The sequence below is a fragment of the Camelus bactrianus genome, chromosome 27 (assembly GCF_048773025.1).
Source record: "Camelus bactrianus isolate YW-2024 breed Bactrian camel chromosome 27, ASM4877302v1, whole genome shotgun sequence".
Classification (NCBI taxonomy): Eukaryota; Metazoa; Chordata; class Mammalia; order Artiodactyla; family Camelidae; genus Camelus; species Camelus bactrianus.
Window position 1 is genome coordinate 30,695,426 of NC_133565.1, and position 23,935 is coordinate 30,719,360.

At 49.4% G+C, this 23,935-nt stretch overlaps 2 protein-coding genes across 2 annotated transcripts in view; both read left to right on the forward strand.

Moving 5' to 3' along the window:
• Window positions 1-23,935, forward strand: part of IREB2 (iron responsive element binding protein 2) — a 143,485-nt gene that overhangs the window by 33,188 nt on the left and 86,362 nt on the right. The window lies entirely within an intron of this gene.
• Window positions 8,282-15,000, forward strand: CRABP1 (cellular retinoic acid binding protein 1). The gene is made up of 4 exons (XM_010955196.2): window positions 8,282-8,465; window positions 9,006-9,184; window positions 11,236-11,349; window positions 14,714-15,000. Exons 1-4 carry the CDS (start codon window positions 8,396-8,398, stop codon window positions 14,762-14,764), a joined length of 414 nt encoding a protein of 137 aa, XP_010953498.1. The 5' UTR covers window positions 8,282-8,395; the 3' UTR covers window positions 14,765-15,000.

Genomic DNA, 23,935 nt, shown 5'->3' on the forward strand with positions numbered 1-23,935 from the left:
AGTGTTTTTCTTTCTTTTCATTTTCTGTTGTTATGTAATCTTTTTTACTCTAGTTAAGCTAGTTCATTTACTACATGTTAAAAATGGCACTAGACAAAAACATGATGAAATAGCCCCAGAATATGTCACAGAGGGCACTAAAGGTAACATTTAAATAAAATCCCAGGACAGCCGTAACACTGGGGATGAGGGAAGTTTATTTCTGATGCTGGTGAGTTTGGTAATTAAAAAGCTAACAGTGAGAGCTCATAGTTGTCCTCAGTTCTCAGAACTTCTATTGTATGCACTAGTAATATTTGCATGACTTTACTTGCAGGCAAGAAATAAGTAAATAAATAAATATTAAATCTGATGTCCCAACCACCTCCTAGAATAAATATATCAGCATCTCTGGGGGAGACACCCAGGAATTAGCATTCACTTGGAGCCTCCTGATTTCAATGCACAGCCCAGTTTAAGAACCAGGGCTTCTCAAACTTGAATATGATATACGTCACCTGGGCATCTTATTCAAATGCAGATTCTGATTCAGTAGGTTAGGGTGGGGCCTGGGATTCTGCATTTCTAACACGCTCCCAGGTGACTCTGAGGCTGCTGGTTCCCAGACCACAGAGCCCAGTCAGTCAGGAAGTCCCTTCAGGCTCAGATGATCAAAAGAGCTTGTTCCCTTCCACGGACTAACTGTGGTTCTCCTGAGTTCAAACCTCTCGGACCAGATGGAGGGCCGCTGCCAGCCCACCAACCAGGCCCACTGGGTTCTTCCATCCCTTCTGCAGCTTCCCAATGAACCAGGTTACACTGGGGCATCCCCAGAGCCCCTGCATCAGAGTGGAGCAGACACATGGGGTGAAAGGGCAGAGTTACCACCTCCACCACTGCAGGGACCAAGCAAGGGCAGTGAATGGGGGCAGGGCCAAGGGGGTGGGGAGTCTCAGCTAGTTCACTCTTGCTCTGCTGTAACGATGTACCACAATTGAGGGGCTTCGCCAACGTAAGTCTGCTGCCCACAGTGCTGGAGAGAGAAGTCGGAAACCAGGTGTTGGCAGGACTGGTTCTTCTGAGGGCTGGGAGGGGAGAACCTGCTCCAGGCCTCTTTCCTTGGCTGGTAGATGGTCGTCCTCCCCCTGAGTCTCTTCCCATCCTCTTCCCTCTGTGTGTGTCTGTGTCCAGATTTCCCCCTTTTATAAGAACACCAGTCATATTGGATCAGAGTCCACCCTCATGACCTCATTTTGGGCTTCAATATATGATTTTAGGGGGACATGATATAACCCATAAGAGCTTGTTATACAGAAAGTCAGCCCCAAGTTACTACATCATTTGAGTTTTCAAGAGGAGCCAGCAGCGGGGAAGGTATAGCTCAGTGGTGGAACACAGTGCTTAGCATGCATGCATGAGGTCCGAGGTTCAATCCCCAGTACCTCCACTAAGAGAAAACAAGAGAGCCAGAAATCTGGACTTATACGTGAAATCTTCTGATTTTTAATATTGGCAATGTCTTCCACTTTAGAGAAGCACTATGTGGACCTTAGGCTCTACGTCTGCATGCGACACCTGTACCTGGGCTGCTGACCTTCCCTGTTCCTGTGGCAGTGATACCCCAGGACAGGCTGCAGCACCATCCAGCAGGTGTGGCAGCCTCCCCCAGCTCCTCCCTGCTGCCCTGACTGTCTGGCTCCCAGCTCCCAGCTCCCAGGTCCCAGCTCACTCCGCTCCCTCACTGCACCTGCCAGACTCCCTCCTTCACTTACCTTCCTTTCCTTGATTTCCCTTCCTTTCAAGCTGCCAGATCTGTGCTCTTGCTGTTTCCCTCTGTCCAAAATGTTCACCTGGCAAACAGAGTTTTAAGCTTCAGCTTAAGGGTTGTCCCTTCTTGGAAGTCTCCCTGGACTGCCCTGGCACAGTCCTTCCTTCCTGCTCCTAAGCCTCTTAGGATGCCCTTCTATCTTTGTGCCTGCTACAGGGCAATTATTAGGGTTTGCTTGCTGCTCTGTCTTCCCTCTTCCCCTATACTGGGTGGCACCATGGAAGCTGGGAACCAGCCTCATGCATCAGCTCCTAGGAGGCTCAGACCCTCTGGAATGAGACAATCATGGATTTAATTTCTGGCTCTGCTTATTATTTCTGTGAACTTGAGCAAGTCACCTAATTCTCACCCTCAGTTTTTAAATCTATTAAATGGGTATAACAAAACCCACAGAGTTATTTTGAGACTTGCAGGACCTGGTACATAGTAGATGTGTAATAATCATTTGATGAATGAGTGAAACAATCACTCAAAGGAGAAGCCAGAGCTCCCCATTTGGGTTGATGGGTAGGCTAGGGGTGGGCTGACTATAGATTGTAATGGCAGACAGCTGCACGGTCCTTTTTTTTTTCTTGATGTGTATTCATTCATTTCACCTTTCAGAGCAGGCATGGTTGGTTTTTTCATCTTAATTTTATGAAGGGAGAAACTGAGTTTCACGGTGCTTGTGTGTGCTGCTCCATGTTGCATGGCCACCCACTCAGTGGGAGTCCAAACCAAAGCCCTGGTCGACAGAGACATGGACCCACCACACCCCTTTCTCCTGGTCCTGGTTTTAAGCAGAGCTGTCCTTATTAGCATTCAGGTGGTCAGACATCCCAAGCTCCAGAGAGCTCAGCAAGCTCACCATCCTGGGGGGTAAGGGCAGGGGGTAAGGGCTCCATTCTGTTCCACTGTTTGACCTGGGGCCAGGCACCCCTCTCCGGGCCTCTAGGTCCCCATCTGTACAATAAACGCGCAGAGTAGGGTGGTAAGAGCATGGAGCTGGGCCCAGTCCACCTGGGTTCACCTTCCAGATCTTAGTTAGCTGAGCAACCTTGAACATGGTACTTTGTCTCCTGTGCTTCAGCGCCCTGGTCTATAAATGAGTACCACTCACAGGACAGTGGTTAAAAAAAAAAAAAAAAAGAATGAATGAACACTCATGAAGTATTTCCTACAGTGTGTGGCACATAGTAAAAGCTCAATAAACATTAGTCATTTGTATTTATTCTACTGTGATCCCCAGGGCCCCTTGGGCCCTGGTGCTGCCTGCTCTCTGACTCCAAGTCCAGTGCTCCTTCCACACTGTTAACCTAGAAGAAACCCACCCAGCAGGGCAAGTGCAGCCCCACCCCCAGTCTTCCTCAGGAATCCAGCTCCTCTTTGTCCTGTTCTGCTGACTCCCAGATTGTCCTGGCTCAGTGGCCCCAGCCCCCTCGACAGAGAGCTGTCCTGAAGACCCCCACTGGGACCCTCTTCAGAGCCCCCAGCTTTCGGGGACTGAACTCTGACCTCCATTCTTCCAGCATGAATTCAGCCTGCCTAAGGGCGTGGGGCCAGGCCAGCAGGGCCCCTGGGAGGCTGAGGCGCTGGCGGGCCTCCAGGCAAAAGTAGCAAAGCTCCGCAGAAATGCTCCGGACAGGGATGCGGGTCAGCGGCTTGGGAGGAGCTGGCAACATGGGGTCTGTGAAGGCAAGAGTTGCCAGCCGGAGAACAAAGGGGTCTTGGAGAGAGGGCCCAGGCCCCAGCCCCGGCCCCTGAGAAATCCACATCAGAGGAGGAAATGCCAGGAATTGGCCACAGCCCATTGGTGACTGCAGGCCGCGGAGGATACCCACTTTTGGCCTGGACTCTGGGATCCCTGAGCCTAAGGTGAGACCACCTGGCTCTGAGGGAGAGAGCGCTCCTTGTAGATCTGTTCCTTATAGGAGCCGTCAGGGGCTCAGAGCCCTGCGTGGCTCCAGTCCTTTGCCTCTGCTGTTTCCTCTGTCCAGAACGCCCTTTCCCCTTTGTCTGCCTGTTGAAATCCTACCCACCTTTCAGAGTGCTGCTTAAGCTTAACGTCATCTTCTCCAGGACATTCAGACACCCCAGATGTGAGATGCCCTCCCCTGGGCTCCCCCAGTGCCTCCCCTCCCCACCTCACAGCACTTACCTCATTGTCTCAAACTTTACTTGGTGCATCTATCTTCCTTGCCAGCCTGTGACTTCCAGAGCCCTGTCCCCTCACCTCTGAACCCCATGCCTGGTCCCCATGCGTGGTATTCTCTCCAAAAACTGAGCTGAGTGAGTGAATGAATCTACTCATGGACCTTAGGTTCCCAGAGTCTTTTTGTTCTAGAGATTCAAAGATCACAAGAAGGAGATCCCAAACATACACACAGGGCACCCTGGGAATGTGCTAGAGTCCCAAGGATGTAGAGTTGACTGACAGTGTGTAACTGTTCAGCCAAGAAGTCACCTTTGCCTACCTGCCGGTGCCAGTTGAATTTCCTTGGACTAAGGAGTAAGGGGCTAGAGTTTGAATCCCTTTCTTGGCCACCCAGGCAAGGCACTGCCACCCTCCCAGACCATGTGTCACCAGAATGCCATTTGGAACTCCAAGCCCCTGTCACCTGGCTTACCACTGCCCCAGCAGAGCTCCACTCTGAGGCCTGACATTCAAATGTGATCCACATTAACCCAGACCTTCACCACATACCAGGCTGTCTGTCTACCCCTAGAGCCCCCACACTATGGTAAACTGGGTTCCTCATCCTTGAGGCCTTTCTGGAAGTTCCCTCCTGTTATTTCGTGGAATTTCCCCCTCCCAACAGCTCCATTTGTATGTCCCCATGAACCTCAAAGGTATTATATCATCCAAGGTCGAGCTCAACATCCTTCCCGTGAAATTGTGGGCTCCAGTCCGGGTTGGGGCTCTCACCTTCCATGCCACCGCTAAGCTAGAGACCCCACAAGTGTACATCCTTCTCCTTCAGCCACCTTGCTGTACCGATTTTACTTTCTAAATATTCTCAATCTGTTCCCTCCTCGAGCTTGAGCCCTCTTTGTCTCCCGCCTGGACCACTGCAGTAAATTCCTCAGTGGTCTCCATGTACTAGCTCTCAATCTCCTTCAATTCATCCTCCATACAGGTCAACAGAGGGATCTGTTTAAAATGCCATCTGACCAGGTTGCTCTTCTCCTTAAAAATCTTCCATGGTTCCCATAGCCTTTCAGTGGAATTGATCAAAGTGAGATCGGTGCAACACTGGACCTGCAGGATACTCCATGTGAGATTCAGGAAATGCTGCACACCAAGTGCCCCTCTTTCAGATTCATAATGTACATTGACATCTTAAGGATGGCTTCATCATTATCCTAAACTCCAGTACTTTGATCTCTGACCATGCCACCTTCCCGCCATGCTCTTCAATTTCACAGGACATCCAGACCTGGAGCCTCTCCATCCTCTCCCTACCTACTGAGCCCCGTCCTGGCTCCACTTCCCTCCCACTTCTTCCCAGACACCTGGTCCTTCACCTCAGCCCTTTCCTGCCACCACTCTCAGTCATCCTGCTCTTCTTTGTCTCTCTGCAGCCTCCATTTCGTCCCCTAAGCATTGGAGTCCAGGAGCTGTGGGAGAAAGCCACATTCCATCATGAAAGCTGGAGTCAGCCTTGGTCCTCTCAGACCTCACTGGAGCCCAGCATCACTTCTGTGCAGCCTGAGTTGCCTCTCCCATTTCCAGAGGGGCTCTTCCAAGACTTCGCCAAGAACCCCACCTTGCAACCTTCCTCTCACTCTTTGAAGAAGACCATCTTCTATGTAACAGGCAGAGGAGAACTTAGCCGGCAACTACCCTCACTTCTGGTTCCCTTTCCTCCTCCTTCCGGCCCCACCGCCCCATCCCTGAAGGCAGGCACCTCCACCTTCGCTCTGAGTTTCATCTTCTCTCCCCCCTACCTGTATCCATCTTCTCTTTCTCCTGCATCTTCTGCCTTTCCTTTAGTCTCTGCTGTCAGCCTGTAAATATCAAATCTCTTCTGTCCAAAATGTTAACATACCCCCAAATAGTCCTTTTTGATGCCCCCTCCTCTCATAACTTCCAATCCCACCCCCCCAAATATCTCTGCTTTTCGGAAGAGTCTACCTTCTCTGCTCCCAGTTTACTCTTTCCATTCCAGTGCAGCCTGCTTTCAGACTCCACAGTCACCAAGAGCCATCCGTTCACCCCCTTGCCTCCATGAACCTCCCTGGAGCAGTTGCTATTGCTGGCCCATCCCTCCTTTCGTAATATGCTGTGCCCCATAGCTAGTAGGATACCACCCGCTGCCTTTCCTCTGGCTGCCTTTGGCTCCCTAGCTCATCTGCCTCCTACATGTTGAGAGGCTCCAAGCTCCATCTTGGCCGTCTCTCTTCTCCACCTGTGTCCCGTCCCTGAGCATCTCATCCACACACATGTCTTCAATTGCTCCCTGCACATGACCCCCACAGCCCTGTCTTCATCTCAGACTGCTCTCTGGAACTCCAGGACCACACTGCTGACTGCCCTGGGTCCTCGGTGCCCCGGACAACTCGTGTGCAACACATTGCAAACAGAAACTCATCTTCTGCCCGTGTGCTCCCCACAACAGCAAATGAGACCACCAAATGCACATCCCCGAAAACTGGGAGTCACCCTGGCCCCTTGTTTCCATGTCCCCTCTCTTGCCAGGCATAGCTGGTCATATAATAGGGCCAACCTGGTTGTACAAGGACAATCACCTGGAAAACTTGTCAAGCACAGCCCCTGGGCTTACTCTGGGCCTTACTCTGATTACTGAATCCAAATCTCCAGGGTTGGCCTGGGAATCTGAATTCCCAGAATTCTCTCCCCTTTGTGTATCCAGTACCTTTGCAGCAAGACCTGCCAGGCATCTTCATGGCTTTCCCTATGGTCTTGACTCCTACTCTGCTGCCCTCCACTGTCCTGTTCCAGCCCCTCCCCAGCCTGGTCTGAAGATGGCAGAGGCCATGTTGGGGAGGAGTGTTGGATAGGGGCAGACACCTGCATTAGCTGGATGGCACCCCTGTTTTCCCCCCTCACTGTAGAGATGCCAGACCCTCTGTAAATTGGGTTTGATTCTGTGGCAGCTCTATCCTCTGCCTCCCACATTCCAGATCAGGTACATAATTTGCAAAATGAAAATGCAGGACCCCTTGACCAAAAATGATTAAGGATTTCAAGATGGCATCCTTCTCAAATCAATGCTTATTTACTGAGACCCACCTGACTAAGCCTGAGGAAGAGAGGACAAGTTGATAATGAATCACTGCCCTCCAGGAGTTCAATTTATAGAAGGATTAAAACTTGAAGAAGAGCAGGACCAAATATGGATCCTGCGGGCCAGAAAGAAACAATCATATTCAATTAGGAACCTCTTCACAAAAGAGATGACGTTGACAAATAGGCAAGATTTTATTAGCTCCAGGAGGAAAAGGGTATTCCAGGGAGAGGGCACAGCAGGGGCCAAAGCTTAGAGGTGCAAAGATGCATGGCAGGTTCTACAATACTGAATCATGCAGTTTGGCCGAGGCATATGGTTGGTGGAATAGTGGAGAGATTGGAAGGAAATTTTAGGGTCTGCTGTGGTGAAGTGTCCGTACTCCCTGGAGTGGAGACACAGGGGGATTTAGGTTCGGTGCATATTTAGGATCAAAGGAATAAGGGAGGAGACTTCCTCCACTTGGCCGTCCCAGCCTGTCTGCAAAGCCTCACTTTTCTGCAAAACAAGTCGCTGCTACCCAGGTTCTGGAGATCATTCAGTCCACCCCTCCTGACCTACCGTGGTATGCTTGAGAGACCCACAAGGGTGCACCGGCCCGAGCTCCCTGTCTCCCTACCAACATGGAGGACCCTCAATCTCGCGCGATCCTGGGTTCTACGCAGCAATGCCCAGACACATGTTGGTGGGGTTTGGGTCTTTCCTGCCACTCGCTCCCATTGGTCCTACTCGTGGGGGCGGGGGTGTGGAATAGGATCCCCGACTGGGAGGGGAGACGGCCAACTGGGTACAACGAGAAGGCACGACTGGGAGTGGAGAAAGAGTGGCTTCCATCCCCTGGTGGACCCGCCACCCAATTATTTTAACTTTATATTATGGATATTCTCAAACATATACAGAAGTGGAGAGAATGGTATAATGATTTTCCCAAGCCCCCACCACCTAGCTTCAACAATTTTCCCTTCTTGGCCAACAGTATTTCATCTAACCCTCTCCCACTGCCCACTTTAAAAAAAAGATTTGGGTGGCCTGGGGGTGGCAGAGGCGCCCCCACCCAGAACTATAGGAGAGGTGGTGCCAGGCCTGCACCACTGTTGATGGGAAGGCCGAGGGGCGGAGTGGGGCACAGTTGAGTTGGGAGTCGGGCTCTTGCTGGGTAGGGGCCGCAGGGGGCGGGGGCGGGGCTGGCGGGGCGGGGCTTGGAGCAGGGTGGGGGTTGGGGGCGCTCTCCCGGTGACTCAAGGCGCGCGAGGCTGGGCGCAGAGCGGCAGTCTCCGCCTTGCAGCTTGGAGTGTGTGCCTGCTGCGCCGCAGCTGTCCGAGCCTGCCGCCGCATTCCCGCCGCCGCCACCACTGCCACCATGCCCAACTTCGCCGGCACCTGGAAGATGCGCAGCAGCGAGAATTTCGATGAGCTGCTCAAGGCGCTGGGTAAGCTGGCGTGGACCGCGCGCCCCGACGGGGAGTAGCGGCAAGAGATGCCCTGGGCCTGCCGGGGGTGGGCTTTGGGGACAAAGAGGGAGTCGCCGGTGCGACAGATTGGGGAGAATTCCAAGGTGCGCCCTATCTAGAAGCGGTGAGTAGAGCCCGGGATCCACGCATCCAGCGAATGTTTCCTGGATGCTTGGAGCTTTCCCCGACGGTTCGGCTTTTTATCTAGTGCTAGATCATCGCGAAGAGAGATTATTACTGAAGTCCTGGGTGGGTCAGAGACTTTAAATTTGGATACTCAGTTTGAGACCAGGGCCTGACATCAATTTCCTGTGCCACTCCGAGAAAACCTCTTACCCTCTCGGAGCCTCAGTTTCTTATTTCGAAAATCAGGGCTTGGGCAGTGGGAGGAATGGATCGGCTTTAAGTCCCCTATCTATAGTCAGAGGGTTTGGGAAGTGCCAGGCCAGTCCCGGGACAACGGTCTGGTGGCGAGGCCCCGTACCCGGACGGGTAGCGCACCCATTCTAACCCCTACAGGTGTGAACGCCATGCTGAGGAAGGTGGCCGTGGCGGCTGCTTCCAAGCCGCACGTGGAGATCCGCCAGGACGGGGATCAGTTCTACATAAAGACATCCACCACGGTGCGCACCACCGAGATCAACTTCAAGGTCGGAGAAGGCTTTGAGGAGGAGACAGTGGACGGACGCAAGTGCAGGGTGAGACCCCAGAGTCCGAGTAGCGTTCCCGGAGTCCCGCTCCCTACCCATGAACCGCTGCAGCCAGACGAAACCACGTCTCCTTTTGCAGCCTGTGGCGCGCTCTCCTTTGCAGGGCGTGTACACGGGCTGTTTGCAGACAGGATCTGTGCAACCGAGTTGCCCTGGGCTCAGGAAAAAGTTCTACCCGATCCCCTCCCAACCCCATCCCTAAGCTGCCTCCTGAGGTGCTAACAGCCACACTCAAAGCGCGAGCTCTGGGTTGCGCAGCGTTCCTTGCGGGGACTTCTGCAGCGTTTTGAAGCGATCCTCCGCGCGATCGCAGGCCGCCGGGGAGGAGGAGGTTGCAGGGGCTGCGGGGTTCCCGGGGCTGCGGGGTTCCCGGGCCGCGCGGCCGCCAAGTTTCCTGTTGCAGGTGGAGCGGCAGCTCTCGTGTCCCGCCCCGCCCCCCTCCCTGGGTCTCTGGGCCCCCTGGGAGTGCTCTGAATCTAGTTTCAGCAGTCTTAATGGCCTCGCCACCTCTCCCGCCCGCCGTCAGTTTGGTTCCTTAAAGGAAAGATGGGATCTTTCCAAAAGCAGGACAAATTCTGGCTGGGAAGATGGACTAAGTACTTTCTTAGTCCTCAAATGCAAGAGTTCGGCATTTCTCCGTATAACGGCCCTAGGGATGAATGAGTGGACTGAAACAAGGGGTTGTAAATTCCTTTATTAGGTGGGCAAAAATTGCATTTGGTTGATCTCTGGAATAGAATAGAGGGTTGGCTACTTCATTCTGTAGTTTGAGGACAGATGGAAAAAATGATCGCTACCGCTACCACTTATTTAAAAGGTGACAAAATGTCTCCCTCCCTCTCCCCAGTGTTTAAAAAAAGAAAAACTAATAACATTGCAGAGAGTGAGAAATTGTTTTTCACCTTTCCTGAGTGGTGCTTGTCTGTCTGATCTAGAGTGGGACTCTCTGGGCACGGGGTTTGGGAGGACACAGAGACACAGCCCCCCGGAGCTCACTGTCCGGTACAGTGAGATTTAGCCCCCATAGTTGGCATAGCCTGAAAATGACGTCTGGACTTGGAGCTGGTGGGATCAGAGCCCCCAGCACCGCACTGTTTGTAAAACCGTAAGAGCAGGACAGCATAGTAGAGTGACGGTCTGGGAGTCTAAGGCAGAAGGCCTGGCAATAGGCAGGACTCAATTTGGGGACATCCAACAGTGACTACTGCCAGAGACAGTAATTCTGATCAAAAATCCAAGGTTCACACACAGCCCGGAGAGTGGGGCTTTATTCCCGCCGTGCCTAATGAATGTGTCCCATGTGTTAGTTAAAAAGCGAGTATGTGCACATTGAGTACAGCCTCCTAGGCCAGCTGCACAGGGCTTTGTGCAGACACTGGGGAAAACTGCAGGGAATCCCTCCCTTTGCCTCTCACCTCCAACCGCGTGAAGACCCTTCAGATTTTTAAAAAAAATTTTTTGAGGGAGATGTAACCTGGGAAGTGGCAGTATTTTTTATCCTCAGAGCCAGAGACAGAGGTTTATTAGAGCAGGCTGTGTGCTGCATCTGCTAAGTGCAAACAGAAAGGAAGGCTTTAGCCCCAAATCCGTGCAAGCAGCAGAGCTCCTGATCTGCTGACTGCAGATGTGGTTACAAATATGGCGTCTTAACCGTTCTAAAAATTTGTAATTCTGATGTGCAGCTTCTTGCCTTGAATAGCCGAATTGCCTGAAGGGGTAGTCCATTTTGACGGAAATGAATCATTGCATGCTCTCAATTTTATTCCTGGAGATGTAAAGCCCGCCTTTTGCTTTGCGGCTTTGGTGAGTGTGTGTGTGTGTGTACATGTGTAATACAAGGTACATTTATACCCTGTGAAATCCGTGGTCAGCCCTCTGAATTTGGGCTTGATAAGGTGCAGCAGAGAAGGTTCTGTGCCCCGCTGACAGGGACCATGTGTTGCTTCTCTGCACAGCAATTATTCTCCTGTGCTCATTGTTGTCTCTGCTCCCGCTGCCAAGACTGTAATTAATGTCACTAATGGTTTTCCTGCCCGCAGAGTTTAGCCACTTGGGAGAATGAGAACAAGATCCACTGCACACAAACTCTTCTCGAGGGCGACGGCCCCAAAACCTACTGGACCCGCGAGCTAGCCAACGACGAGCTCATCCTGGTGAGGCCCCTTGACCCTGAAACAAGCCCGCGGTTCCCCAGATGGTGCCCGCCGCGGGCCACACCAACGTCGTCCTCACCCGCCCATTCAGGGAAGAGACACTCTTTGCCTTGGGTTAAAATGTGAGCAGAAAGCTCGAGATGACAGTTTAGGTCAGAGGAAATCATTTTTGGGTGGTTGGCAGGAGAGATGAGTGCTCAGAGGGCAGAGCAGGGGCGAGAGACGGAGGCAGGCTGCAGTGCCGGCCGCTGTCCACACCCATGCATCCCCCACCGTGACTTGCTGACTTGTGTGAGCCAGTCTCCCCTCCAGCGGGCTGCAGAATGCTTGGGCTCTGTGAGGTCCCAGGGTTCACTCTGCAGAAAGGATTTTTTTTTTTTCCTCCTCCTCATTCCCCATTTTAGTACCTGGGAAGGATTTCAGAAATTTTAGTATGCCAGCACTGGGAGCCTTAAAGAATATTTTTACCCCTAGACTTATAAACTCCAGTGGTCTTCAGGAGCCATACAAAAAAAAAAAAAGCTGATTTGGGAAATGTTTGAGTGTTAACCCAGTGTGGAGGGTGGGGCCTTTAGAGCTGGAGAGGGTAGGCTCTAGATTGAAACATTTTAAACATCCCTGGCCACACAAAATATACCTGGTGAGGTCAAGTTAGAAATCTCTAGTTTAATCACACACCTCCTCCACCTTTATTTTGGTATGGGAACCAAAGGAGACTGGGAGAAAAGGACAGCTCCCTGTCAGTCTCCCTTTGTGTTTCAGAACAGACCAAGTTTTCCTGGCAACAACCCCCTCCCCCTCAGAAAAGGGAAAAGCTGTTGCGGATAACCAGGAAATTATATCCTTTGTTCTCCATCTTGTTAATATCTTCCTTCTAAGGCATGTTGTTAACATCTCCCCTCTGAGACTGCCTGCCTGCCCCATCTTAGAGAATGTCACCCTGAAATGTCGGGAAAGGAGATGGCGAGGAAATCTCGGGCAGGACTGTGTGACCTAGGCATGGCCCTTCCCTCCCACAGCTGTAAAATGAGGGGTTGAGTTAGAGTTTGATCCCTGAGGTCCTGCTCAGCCCTGAAATTATACGTTTATTCTGCAAGAAGACCCTAAATTGAGCTGTCTCTATTACTTTAACGGAGGCTGCTTGATCTCGCTTTCTTTCTCTCCTCCTGACCTTCCCTGCGAAGATTTCACATACTTTCTTCTTTCCTACAGAAAGAGCTGGCTTCATTTGCAACCTGGTTAATGTTGTTTGGAGGGCAGGAATACTTGATGGGTTTGGGGGGAGCAATTTGAGGGTGAGATACGGAAATTGAAGAGAAAAATGCACATTCGGTTCGGTAGTACCACGGGTATCAAAGAGGGGGGTGATTTTAGAGCTCAGGTGTAGCTGAGGGTTAAGGAGTCTCGCTTTGCTCTGTGAGGAAGTGTGAGTTTGTTCATCTCCGTAGTATCTGAGCAGCCAGCGCATCAGCCCAGTTCTGCTGGGAGAACTCCAGCACTTCCAGCTCCCCCACCGCAGCTCTATCTGTGCATCCTTCCCCGGCTCAGCAGACATGCAGACGAGCCTCGAAGGGAGCATTAATTCTTGGCATTTGGGATCTAAAATGTGGGTTTCTGTTCCAGGGTTATTATCATTAATAAATCCAAATGGAGATGCTGTCTCCATATAACAAGAAGCAATGTATTTTAGTTAAGTTGAAATAAGCTCTCCCAGCACCAGCAGTAAATTGCAACCCCCCCAACTGGATGTAAGTTGCCTTCATTTTGAAAACTGAGTATACTCCCTTAAACCACTCTGAAACATTCTATGGGGAGTTTCTTTCAGGAACTCCTCGGCAGAGTTTGCAGGCTGAGAAGGACATTTCAAATGTGGTTCAAAATGTAGTGATTTTTCTTGTTTTGTGAAGCCACTTGTTTGCCTGGGTAAGGTGTCAGTGGTTCCAGTACAGGTAAAGGGGTCCAGTCCCCAAACTTTGGCATTCCATTTACCACTCCATGGGTGTAGAGCTGGAAGAGTTTTGGGAAACTACATGGTTCTAAGAGGTCCAGACTGAGAGGTGAATTTCCATGGGAACCCCTGCCTCACCTTCCCCCAGCACCCAGAATCATCTGCAGTCCTCACTAATGGGAAAGGTCAGTAGGACAAAGGTATCCAGAGCAGGGACAGCTGTGCCTGTGTGATCAGGAGTCCCCTACTCAGAAAAGCAGCTGGGGATGAGCATTTGCTTCCTTAATAATCATTAATGACTAGTATTTCCCTGAAACACGCATGTTGGAATTGTGTCCCAGCACATGTTCTCTGAGGGCATCTCAAGACCAATTGAGGGACCCACGGGAAGATCCAGGTATAGTCAAGCTCTTCACTCAGGGCTTTTAACCTCTGGAGCCTCAGGCCTCTTTGACAGTCTGAAAGATGGGAACCCTCCCACAGAATAATGTACACCTGCAAACAAACATACCCACATCAGGTTTTTTGACTGAGTAATTTTTTTTCTTTTTGTTTTTGGTTTTTTAACATACATACTGCTTTCTCTGATCCAACTGCCTGTGAGGGACCTAGGAGAGCAGGCCTGTGAGTAAGTGCCAGTTTTTGGAAGAATTTAGAGACAGTTTATTTATGGTGATATCATTTCAGAGGCCAGAATAAAACTGTCTTCCCCACAGCAAACAAACGAACAGCCACAGAATTGTAGCTGGAAAGAAGCTGTGGGATCGTCTTGTTCAGTTGCACGCCCCACCCCCCACCATCCCCAAGCTGTCCGGGAGCCCAGAGCCCTTCCTCGGCTTACCCAGCTGTGAGTTGCAGAGCTAGGTCTGGATGCTGACGCTGTGCTTTTGCAGCCGAGACTGATTTTCTAGCTTGCAGTTGACTTGAGTATTACTTATAAAACTTCTCAGGCCATCTCTCCGGCTGGACAGATGCTTCCTGGAAGGCACTTTTACGCCCTCTCCAAAGCTACCCCACCTGGCTGGTCAGCACTGGACCCCAGGACTCCAGCTGCCCCAGCGCCTTGCTCTCTACTTCAGAAACGTCCAATATAAAATCGTTCCCCTTTCAGTTTAATTTGAAAAACCGAAGCCAGGAAACTTGCATTTCTTTTGTCACCATTCCCAGGTTCCAGAAGCAAAGGAAAACTGCATATAACATAATCCTATAGCCCAGTTGCCTCTCTGCCAATACAGAGCTTAAGGGAGAAAAAAAAAAACCGCCAGCAACCCTTAACGCTGTGCATGAGCACATGGCACAGGAAATTGAATGTCTGTTACAAAGAGTTTTTAACAGGGCAGTAAGCGGCCTTATTAGTGATACGCTTTAAACATTTTTGCACAGGCATCTGCACTGATTGGTTTTCCTTCTCTGCAGACTTTCGGCGCCGATGACGTGGTCTGCACGAGAATTTATGTTCGGGAGTGAAGGCGGCCAGCTTACTCCTGCTTTGGGGGTGGGATGCATGTTCCCCTGAAAAATGTCATAGTTCTGAGCTGCCAGCGGGCCTCCCCTTCCCCCACTATCAACATTAGGAGATCCCATTTTCCCCACGGTAATGTAGTGTTTCCCCCCAAGGCCTTTGTGCTTCTGTGTCCCTAGTGCTCCCTAGTTTGGCATCTGTATGGTTTCTTCAGTCATTAAACTGGTTGTACACATCTCAAGGCTTTCTTCTTCTTTGGACTGCCTCTTCAGTTTCAACGCGGGGTCATGGTGTACGGTGCGCTGTGCTGTGCAGTGCTTTGGGCTCCCGCCTGCTGCCCCGGTGCAGGGCTTGGAGCATAAGGCAGGGGCTGCGAGCTGGCCCCTCTCCAGCCAGATCCAGACTGCAGATCCAGGGGAGTTTGGACCTCACAGTGTTGCTTTTTTAATTGAATTAGTTGGTATATCGGTGGTTCCCAGCAGGAAAGGGAGGTCACATTCAAAAAGGTTAATGAGAAGAGCTCAGTGTGAGGAGGTTTATTTACACAGGTATTTGCATAGATGGGAGGAGGCATTCAGAGACCAGCAACAGGGGATGCAGTTCTCCCCTGGGGCTGAAGACCTAGGCACAATGGGTCACTAGACTAGCCTGGGAAAGAGACCACCATGCAGGAGCTGTGGCACTACACAGAGGAACAGGGTCACTGCCAAAACCATGTCCCCAGTGTATGTGGGATGATGGGGCTTCAGAGGGTGGGGAAGAGTCTCTTCAGCTTGGAACAAGTGGGTTAAATATCCTGACCTCCCACCTTTCAATCTCTGATTTACCTATTCTGCCCACTCACCAAACCCACCTGGAATCCAGAGGGCAAGAGAGTGGGGAGGTGGGGAGGGAGGGCACTGTCCACAAGAGTCACCCTCCCAGGGCACAGCTGAGCTGAGAATAGATCCGAATATGCAAAAGGGCAATAATAAACAGTTGCCAACTTTCACATTTGAAAATCAAGAGATTTCACATGAAAATCTGGATTTCCACTTCAGAGAAAAATTGGGAAAATCTGGCATTTCTCACTGCATTCCCACAGGGCAACAATTGGCTTGGCAGCTTCCCCCCTTTTAAGTGGAACTTACACCCTCTGCCTCCGCGTGGGCCCCACCATCGCCCCTGCATTTATTTACGTGGCCTGCCTGGCTTCTTGGGCACCTCTCCTTGCCATCCTAGGCACGTGGGTTCTTGGCAAAGCCAGGCCAGAGTTGGCTGACCAACAATGTTTGGGCGTGGATGAAGCCAGAAGACAGTGACCCTCAAAGAGCTCACCCCATGATGGGGCAGGTGCCTAAGGCCTAGGCGCCGCCGCCTGAGTGGGAATGAGGACACCTTTACCTTACTCCTCATACGTCCACGGCCCAGAGCCCCACTCTGCTCACGGGAGATTTCAGCCCCTCTCAAAGACTCCACTACGCACATCTGGAACTCGGAGGGGAGGGGTCTCAGGCCGAATGGAACTCAGCTCACATCCTGCCTGCCTGCTCGGGCTCTAGGGACCATCTCTGCTGTGACTCGCTCCACAAGAGCCAACGGCTCTGCCAACAGTCCTGCTTCCCGCAGTCCCAAAGCCACCGGGCCCTGACACACGAGAACAGGGCTGGATTCTGAGTCAGAGTCAAAAGAGATCCTGACACCGGGCTCTGCTTTGCCCCCAGGGCTCTGAGGCACCTCTGCTTGTGCCCAGAGCCTCTCCAAGCTCCTCGTGAAAACAGCTCCTTCAACTCTGGCTATATCCTGGTGCCACCAGGACCAGTGGCCACAGGCGGCGTGCCAGCCCCTCCATTCTGCTTGTTTCTCCTCTCCGGGGCTTGATCACTCACCAGAAACAGCCAGGTCCATGCCCAGCACCGTATAAAACACAGTTTCATGTGGCAGACAGTGAGTGCTGGAGGAGTTGCCTGACGGCTTCTTGGAGGAAGGGGGCTGGAGCGGGGCCTCCAGGGAAGGGGAGGGCCGGGGCTGCTAAGCAGCGCCAGTGGTTCACTTAGATCATAGGCTGCTGCCCATTTCTCTTAAACCCTGCTCCTTCATTTTTCAGAGAAAAAGGCACAGTGTTTCTCATTCCCTCTTGGAAAAGCACTCATGGGGCATTCGTGTTCCACACAGCCCCGTACGGAGATGGCGGCTATAGTCTTCAGCCTAAACTTATTTGTGTGTACACCCATTACATATGATATATAATACACAAACACATGTAGAATGACCACTTACACAAAATATCACTGTCACCAGAATAATCTCACTAAAATGCTGCTCTAAACACATTACTCCCCTGCTCAGCAGTCCCCATGATCTGCAACAGAAAGGTCAGACTCTCCGTCCTGGCTTTCAAGCCCCCCGTGATATGACCTCACCAGGTAAAACAAAAATAATGAGGTCCTCGTGTCTGTCAGACCTGGCTTCAACTCCTGGGCACACCTTTAGTTTGCAAGTACTAGAAACAGAGCCCCAACCAGCCCCAGCACAGAGGAATGTACTCTGCTGACCCTTGAAAATATTGTGCTAAGTGTAAGAAGCCAGTCCCAGGACCACATGTTGTATGATTCCCTTTATATGAAGTGTGCAAAGCAGACAAATCCACAGAGACAGAGAGTAGACTGGTGGTTGCCTAAGGCAGGGGGTGCTGGGGGAAAATGGGAGTACAGGGTTTCTTCGGGGTGGGGGGGTGATGAAAATGTTCTAAAATTGATGTGGTGATAATTGCACAACTCTGCAAATACACTGAAAACCACTGAAGTATGCATTTTAAATGGATGAATTGTATGCCATGTGAATTATATCTTCATAAAGGTACTGCTTTTTAAAGGAATGTGCTGATCTCTCACTTTGTGAGGAATGCTGGGGAAGGTCTCAGGACTGGAGGAAACCCTGCAGGAGCTGGGCCCCAGGGCCTGGACTCTGACTCAGTGCCCCTTAAACTCCTCTCTCCCTCCATCTCTTATTCCATTTTGATTCCCTTCCGGAACTGGTTCCAGTCACACGACCATGCCTGGACCAATCACAACTGTGGGGAATAAGGTCAAATGATTGGCCAGGTCCACTCATTGTAGTCAAGTGACCTCTCCTGGATGATGGGCAGAACCTGTCAGAAGAGGGGAAAACAAGATGGGTAGTGAGGAACTGTGGTTCCTCCATTCTTTGTGCTGGCTGGCAAACCCTGGGTAAATTACTTAAGCACTGTGGGCCTTGGCCCCTTGCTATGTAAAATGAGGACAATGAAACCCACTTGGCCTGGCTGGTGTGGAGTTTAGAGGAGTTAAGGTTTGTAAAGTACTCAGAGCTTTATAGATTCCCACGGCGTCCTTGCCCTCCAGCCACATGGGTCCGGACCCTGATCCCACCCCTCTGGCCTCTCAGATCTTCTATGCTTTCAAGGCCAGCACCCACCTCCTTTAGGGCATCTTCTCTCTCTGTCCCTGCCCCCACACTAGGCTCACAATTACAGCCTGCTCTGTGCACACAGAGCTTCCACTGTGGTCCTGTGTTGTCATTCTGCATCTCCTAGGTTTCTGACATTTTCCGCCATCCAGCCTGTGTGGTCCCCAAGGCTGGGAATGGCTGCTTAAACAGCTCTGCACCCACGTGAGGCTTGGCAAGTGGTGGTTCCTCTGTAAACACGTGCTGATTATCTGACTGATGGAGAGCCAATATTTTCTACAAGATCCAAGCCTGTCTGAATGGATGTCCTCAAGGAAAGGCAGACATAAGGGAGCAAACAGCAGTACTCAATTCAAACTCCATCCAAACAGCAAGAGTAGCCCCTCAGGTAGGTAGTATAATACATATCACATATCTCAGAGGCAGGGGGACAGAGATTGCAAGCCCCGTTTAAAAAAAAAAAGGGTGAACAGTTTAGAAAACCTTCCTCAGGAGCAGGAAGACTTGGAAGAAGCCAACTTACTGATTGCTTCACCCAACAGCTGTCCCAGATTCCCCTCTCCCTTGCCCATCTCTTACAGTAGAGGCTGGGAAAGTCAGTGCTTATTTTCCCAGCCTGCATTGTAATGAGAGTTGAGCATGTTACCCAGTTCTGCCCAATGAAACATAAAGGCGGGGGGGGGGGGGGCTTCTAAGGGGCTTCTGGGAAAGACTTTTTCTTCCTGATAAGAAAGGAAAGCCTGGGAATCTAATTTCTGCTTACTGCCTCTGAATATGGTGTGAGATTGTGATGCCTGGAGCTGGTGCAGCCATCTTATAACCATGAGGAAAGGAGATGCCAGCTCAGAGTTATTGAGCTCATATAGCCCCTAACTCTTATTGAATATATTGCTATATGTTTAAAAAAAAATGTGAAAAAGCCCCTGTTTGGTTAAGCCAGTTATTCAGTGGCTTGCATCCTTGTAACCTAAATCATTCTTAATTGCTGCACTGAGGTAATGGAAAGAAGGACAGGAGCCTGTCTAGCTTGCAGATTTCTAGGAAGCCTTGTCTTGACGACTACCAGCACTATGAAACTAGACAAGGTGCCATCTTGCTCAAAGGAAAAAGTGATGTTAAAATATTTTATGGACATTAAGGCCTCATGTGTATTGTAACATCCTTCTCAGTCCCCTTTTACTTCAGCCCCTTCTCATCACCATGACAGCCAACATTTCCAAGTAAATAGGGGATGTTATCTGAGAAAATACAGAGCAGCCGGCCTGCGAATGCAGACTTCACACCATCAACCCACTCATTTCGGAGGCATCCATCCTCAGCAAGTATGCTCCAGGGATCAGCCCTCCTTTACTGTAACTGCCCATTTGTGTCAGGAAAGTCCTCAGATCTTGTCAAAGACATCCCTCGCATCTGTATCTGTCCTCCCCACTGTCCAGAAAATGCTCTGCTCTAAGAAAAGAAATGTGGTATGTCAATGGTGAAAAATTAATCATCACAAAGTCCCCAGAGGGTCAGATAAATGTAGGTCAGAGTAGATTTGAAATCTTCTCTGACCGAAAACCCTTAAATTGGATGGACAGTTGTGCTTACCCCAACCCATCAGAACCTCTTTGCTGTTAAGCACTCTCAACCGTGAAGAGACAGAGCTGAGAGAGAGGAAGTGATTTGCCCAGGGTCATCATTTTAGATGCTTGTCAAGATCAGGGAGGCTTCCTTATCTGGATTGAGCTGTCTTTTTTTTTTTTTTACCTCTGTATTATAGAAAATTTCAAGCATACATAAAAGTAGAGAGAACTGTATACTGATTCCCCATGTGCCCACCACCCAGCTTCAACAACCATTGTGGCCAATCTTGTTTCATCTACTCTTCGCCTCTCTTGGGTTATTTTGAAGCAAATGTTAGGCATTTTAAGATTTTACCGACAGGTCTTTCAGTATAATGTCTCTAGAAGTTAATAATTACCTCAGGAAATAACTACAATATCATTATAACACCTTAGAAATTAAAAATTCCTAATATCATCAAATATCCTGTTAATGTTCTCGTAACTTTTATTTTTTGCCAATTGCTCAAATCGGGATTGAAATAACCATACTATGTGACTGGTTGATAGATACCTTAAGTGTCTTTTAATCTATGAGTTCCTCCCTACCTCATTTTAGTTTATTTTTTATAGTATATTTGTTGAAAAAGGAGGTTGTTGGTCTTGTAAAGTTCCCCATAGTCTGAATTTTGATGATTACACTTCCATGGTGTTGTTTAACAAGTTCTCTGTCCCCTGTATTTCCTGCAAGTTGGTAGTTGGGTCTAGAATCTCATTGGATTCAGGTTTGATTTTCTTGGCAAGAATACTGGAGAGGTGACTGGTCTGCTGTACTTCCCTTCAAGGACTTGCAATGTGCTCGCCTTTCTATGATGTTAGCAGCCATTAGTTATCACTGCTTAGATCTGTGGTTTCACTAGAGGCTGAAACATGGGGGTACTCTAATCTTTCATTCTTTCTTCATTTATGAGCTAGACTCTTTCCATAAGAAGATACTTCCTCTTATCTACTAGGCAGTTGTCATGAGGTACAGTCAAATAGGAAAGGCAGAATGAATGTTTGTTTCTTTCCCTGTACTTACTAGTTTTCAAAGCAATGAATTGGTCCTCCTGGCGTCCTTTAAAAGTGACCAATGTATTTTTTTTTAATTTTTTGAAAGTCACTGTGCATTTGTGGATTGGAACATATTTGATGTGTTTTACTCCATTGCAGTTGCTATCTTTGTGGATGCTAAAAGTGACCCATATTTGGCCAATGGGAGCCTCTTGAAGAGGCTCTTGAGTCTTTCAGTAGGCCCCCAATCATCTCTGATAATTTCCTTGCCATTTGGTATGCCAAGATGCTCCAGGATCATTTTGTACATTTCCTGCTCCAAAGCTGGAATCAGCCATTTCTCCAATTGTCCAGTCCTTACAGGAGGCCATAGTATTCAGAAACCACAATCTAGGAGCCAGGAAGGGCCTACTTTTGATTCTAAGGTAGAAGCCAGAGTCCTAGAACCCAGGAGGCAGGTACCGGACAAAACAGTTATCCGTAGTCCTTTGTTCCCTTTAGCTTTTGTCCAAGACAATGGTAAATAATATTCAAACGTTACCAATATTGTGGTCGGTTTTCTGAGAATGACATCTCTTCCTTTTTACTCAGAAATCTGAGTGGTTTCTGACCAAACCCTTTATGGTAGAGGCAATAGACTTGGAAAGGTTAGCAACTCAGTGCTAAGCTCTAAGGACAACTGCTTTAAAGAGGATGTAGCTTGATGGACAGTGGTCACTTCCAATCAAACCTCTCTTATCTCATGGGAAGCAGGCTTAATGTTCTATCCTTTGGTAGGAGTATTAAGCATAATTTCTGGGCAAAGAGAATATTCTCACAAGGGTTCTGTAAATATTACATATTGTATTTATTACAATTGGGTAATTTATCTTTCTGGGAAAGTTACCTACAGGACTTGGAGAAATTTACTTAATAAGAAAATAGATGACAGTCACAATTTTATAATTCCTTTTGTTTCTTTGAGAGGAAAACTCATCAGTTATGGGGAATGAAGGGGAGGGGTTTGGGGTCCCTAATGTGGAACTTGACCAGGGTCTCTAAGAATAGTTATACTCAGGGGAAGTGGGATTTTGGGATTCTAGCATTAAAAAGCATTGGCTTTGGAAACAATCTACAGGAAAAATTTATTGAATCATGAATTCTTCAAAGAACATAATGAAAAGTGAAAACTCTGAGAAAGTTTGGGGAGAAATACAAGATAAAATTAAGACAAGTTTTTTTTCTCTTCTGATCAGGAATAGGTTCAGAAAAATGTTATTAAGTTCCCTGGACCATGTCCTTAAAAAAATAATTGTGTTGATACAGTTTGATGCAAAGAACACGTCTGGACCAGAGCCAAAAGCCTGGCTCTGGCACTAACTTGCTTTGTGACACTGGCCTGTTTACTTCCCCTCCCTGGGCCTCTGACTCCTCATCTGTGCAAAACAAAGGTCGCCAAATGTGGACAGAGGCTGGACTGGCTGCATATGAATCACCGGGGAGAATCCAAAATGGCCACCAACAGGGAAATGGTTAAGTCGACCACAATAAACCACATCACGGAATTCTCTGCAGCTGTCAAGCAGAATGAGGCAGGCATATGTGTACTGATGTGGAAAGATGTCCAAGCTATATTAAATTTTTGAAAAAATGAGTAATGATCTTGTTTAGTGGGAAAAATAAAAACGCTATGGTCAGCTCTTTCCAGGAAAAACACAAAACCCTCCAGGACACACATCAAACTGTTAATAGCACTTACTTCTGAGGACTGGCCGTTTTTCCTCTCATTATTTCTGTCTTGCTGGAATTCACTTCGAATGAGCATACATTACTTTTGTAATTTGAAACAAATTTTCATTTAAAAAGTAAGAGATTCTGATTCTTGAGGTCTGGGTGGGAGCCCAGGAGTCTGAAATTCTTTGTGTTTCCCCAAGTGATTTCTAACAGAACAACTGAACTGATGAACACAAAGTTCTCCCAGCTCTCACGTTCTATGATCCCACAAAGTTTACTTGACTCAAGACTTTGGGAAAAGGAAGAGAAGGACCAAACAAGAGAAAAGGAGACAGCCAAAGGGAAGGTATGATGTTGGAAGCATGAATAGTGATTACCCAGGTGTATGGCTCCGTCCAGTTTCCAGTGCCCCTTCACTCATGGACCTCACGCGACAGGCACAGCAATCCTGGGACACGGGCAGGTCAGGTATTTTCAGTATCCCATTTACAGATGGGGGCACTGAAGTTCAGAGAGGTTACGTCCCTGGGCAAGTTAGCCAGTTTGTCGATGGCAGAGCAGGGGTTACAATCCTGGGCTGTCCGACCCGAGCCAATGCTTTATCTACTGTATCAGCCATTAGGGACGTGAAGTATTTCCCTTACTGTGATCATCAAGGATTGTGTTTATAGTTTAATGGTCCCAGACAGCTTCCATAGAAAAGGAGGGAGGGAGAAAGCATAAGAATAACTGACATTTAATAAGGGCTTGCTCTGTTCCAGGTCTTGGGCTAAGTATCAGTTTTAATCCTATAATAAACCAACCAAGTAGGTACTAGTTTCACCCCCATTTTACAGATGATAAAACCAAGGCTCGGAGAGGTTAAATAACTTTACCCCAAATGAACAAAAGTTGGTAGTGGGATTGAACCCAGGTCTCCTATCTGAAGAAAAGAAGCAGACAAAGGGAAAGGAGGCAGGAAGAAAGTGCCAGAGGAGTGGGTGTGTGCCTCTGCTCTCCGTGGGTCTCCTGTTTCTCCGAGCTGTCATCACCCCACATAGCAAGGGCTCCTGGGGACCTTTCAGAAGGAAAGCTCAACCTACTGCCCGGCCCAGGCTTGCTGGGCTGCCAGCCAGCCTCCCTCCCTCCCACTGTATATTTCCTTTGCCTACACTGATAGGTATCCAGTTTCACCAAAGGCTCCAAGCTCCTGGATCTGGTTTTAATCAGGAGCTAGAGCTGAGCCCTAGAGCAGTTGCCTGGCAGTCCTCAGTGAGGCCCTGATGGGGCCCAGCCACCTTCTCTTCCCCAGAGAGAAGGAGGAAGGCGCTTGACTTCTGGAGCCCCCACCTGGGGTGGTTGCCCTGTGGAGGCACCATTCAAGACCTCTGCCTTTGGGCAGAGTCTCCAGAGGCTGGATGTGGAGAGATAGACTGAAGATGCATGGATCAGGCCAACGTT

Excerpts from the sequence above, each read along its gene's own strand:
- CRABP1 (XM_010955196.2), top strand. The coding sequence starts at position 8,396 with ATGCCCAACTTCGCCGGCACCTGGAAGATGCGCAGCAGCGAGAATTTC. Across the intron at positions 9,185-11,235 it reads TGGACGGACGCAAGTGCAGG|AGTTTAGCCACTTGGGAGAA; the intron begins GTGAGACCCCAG and ends TCCTGCCCGCAG. Across the intron at positions 11,350-14,713 it reads CCAACGACGAGCTCATCCTG|ACTTTCGGCGCCGATGACGT; the intron begins GTGAGGCCCCTT and ends CCTTCTCTGCAG.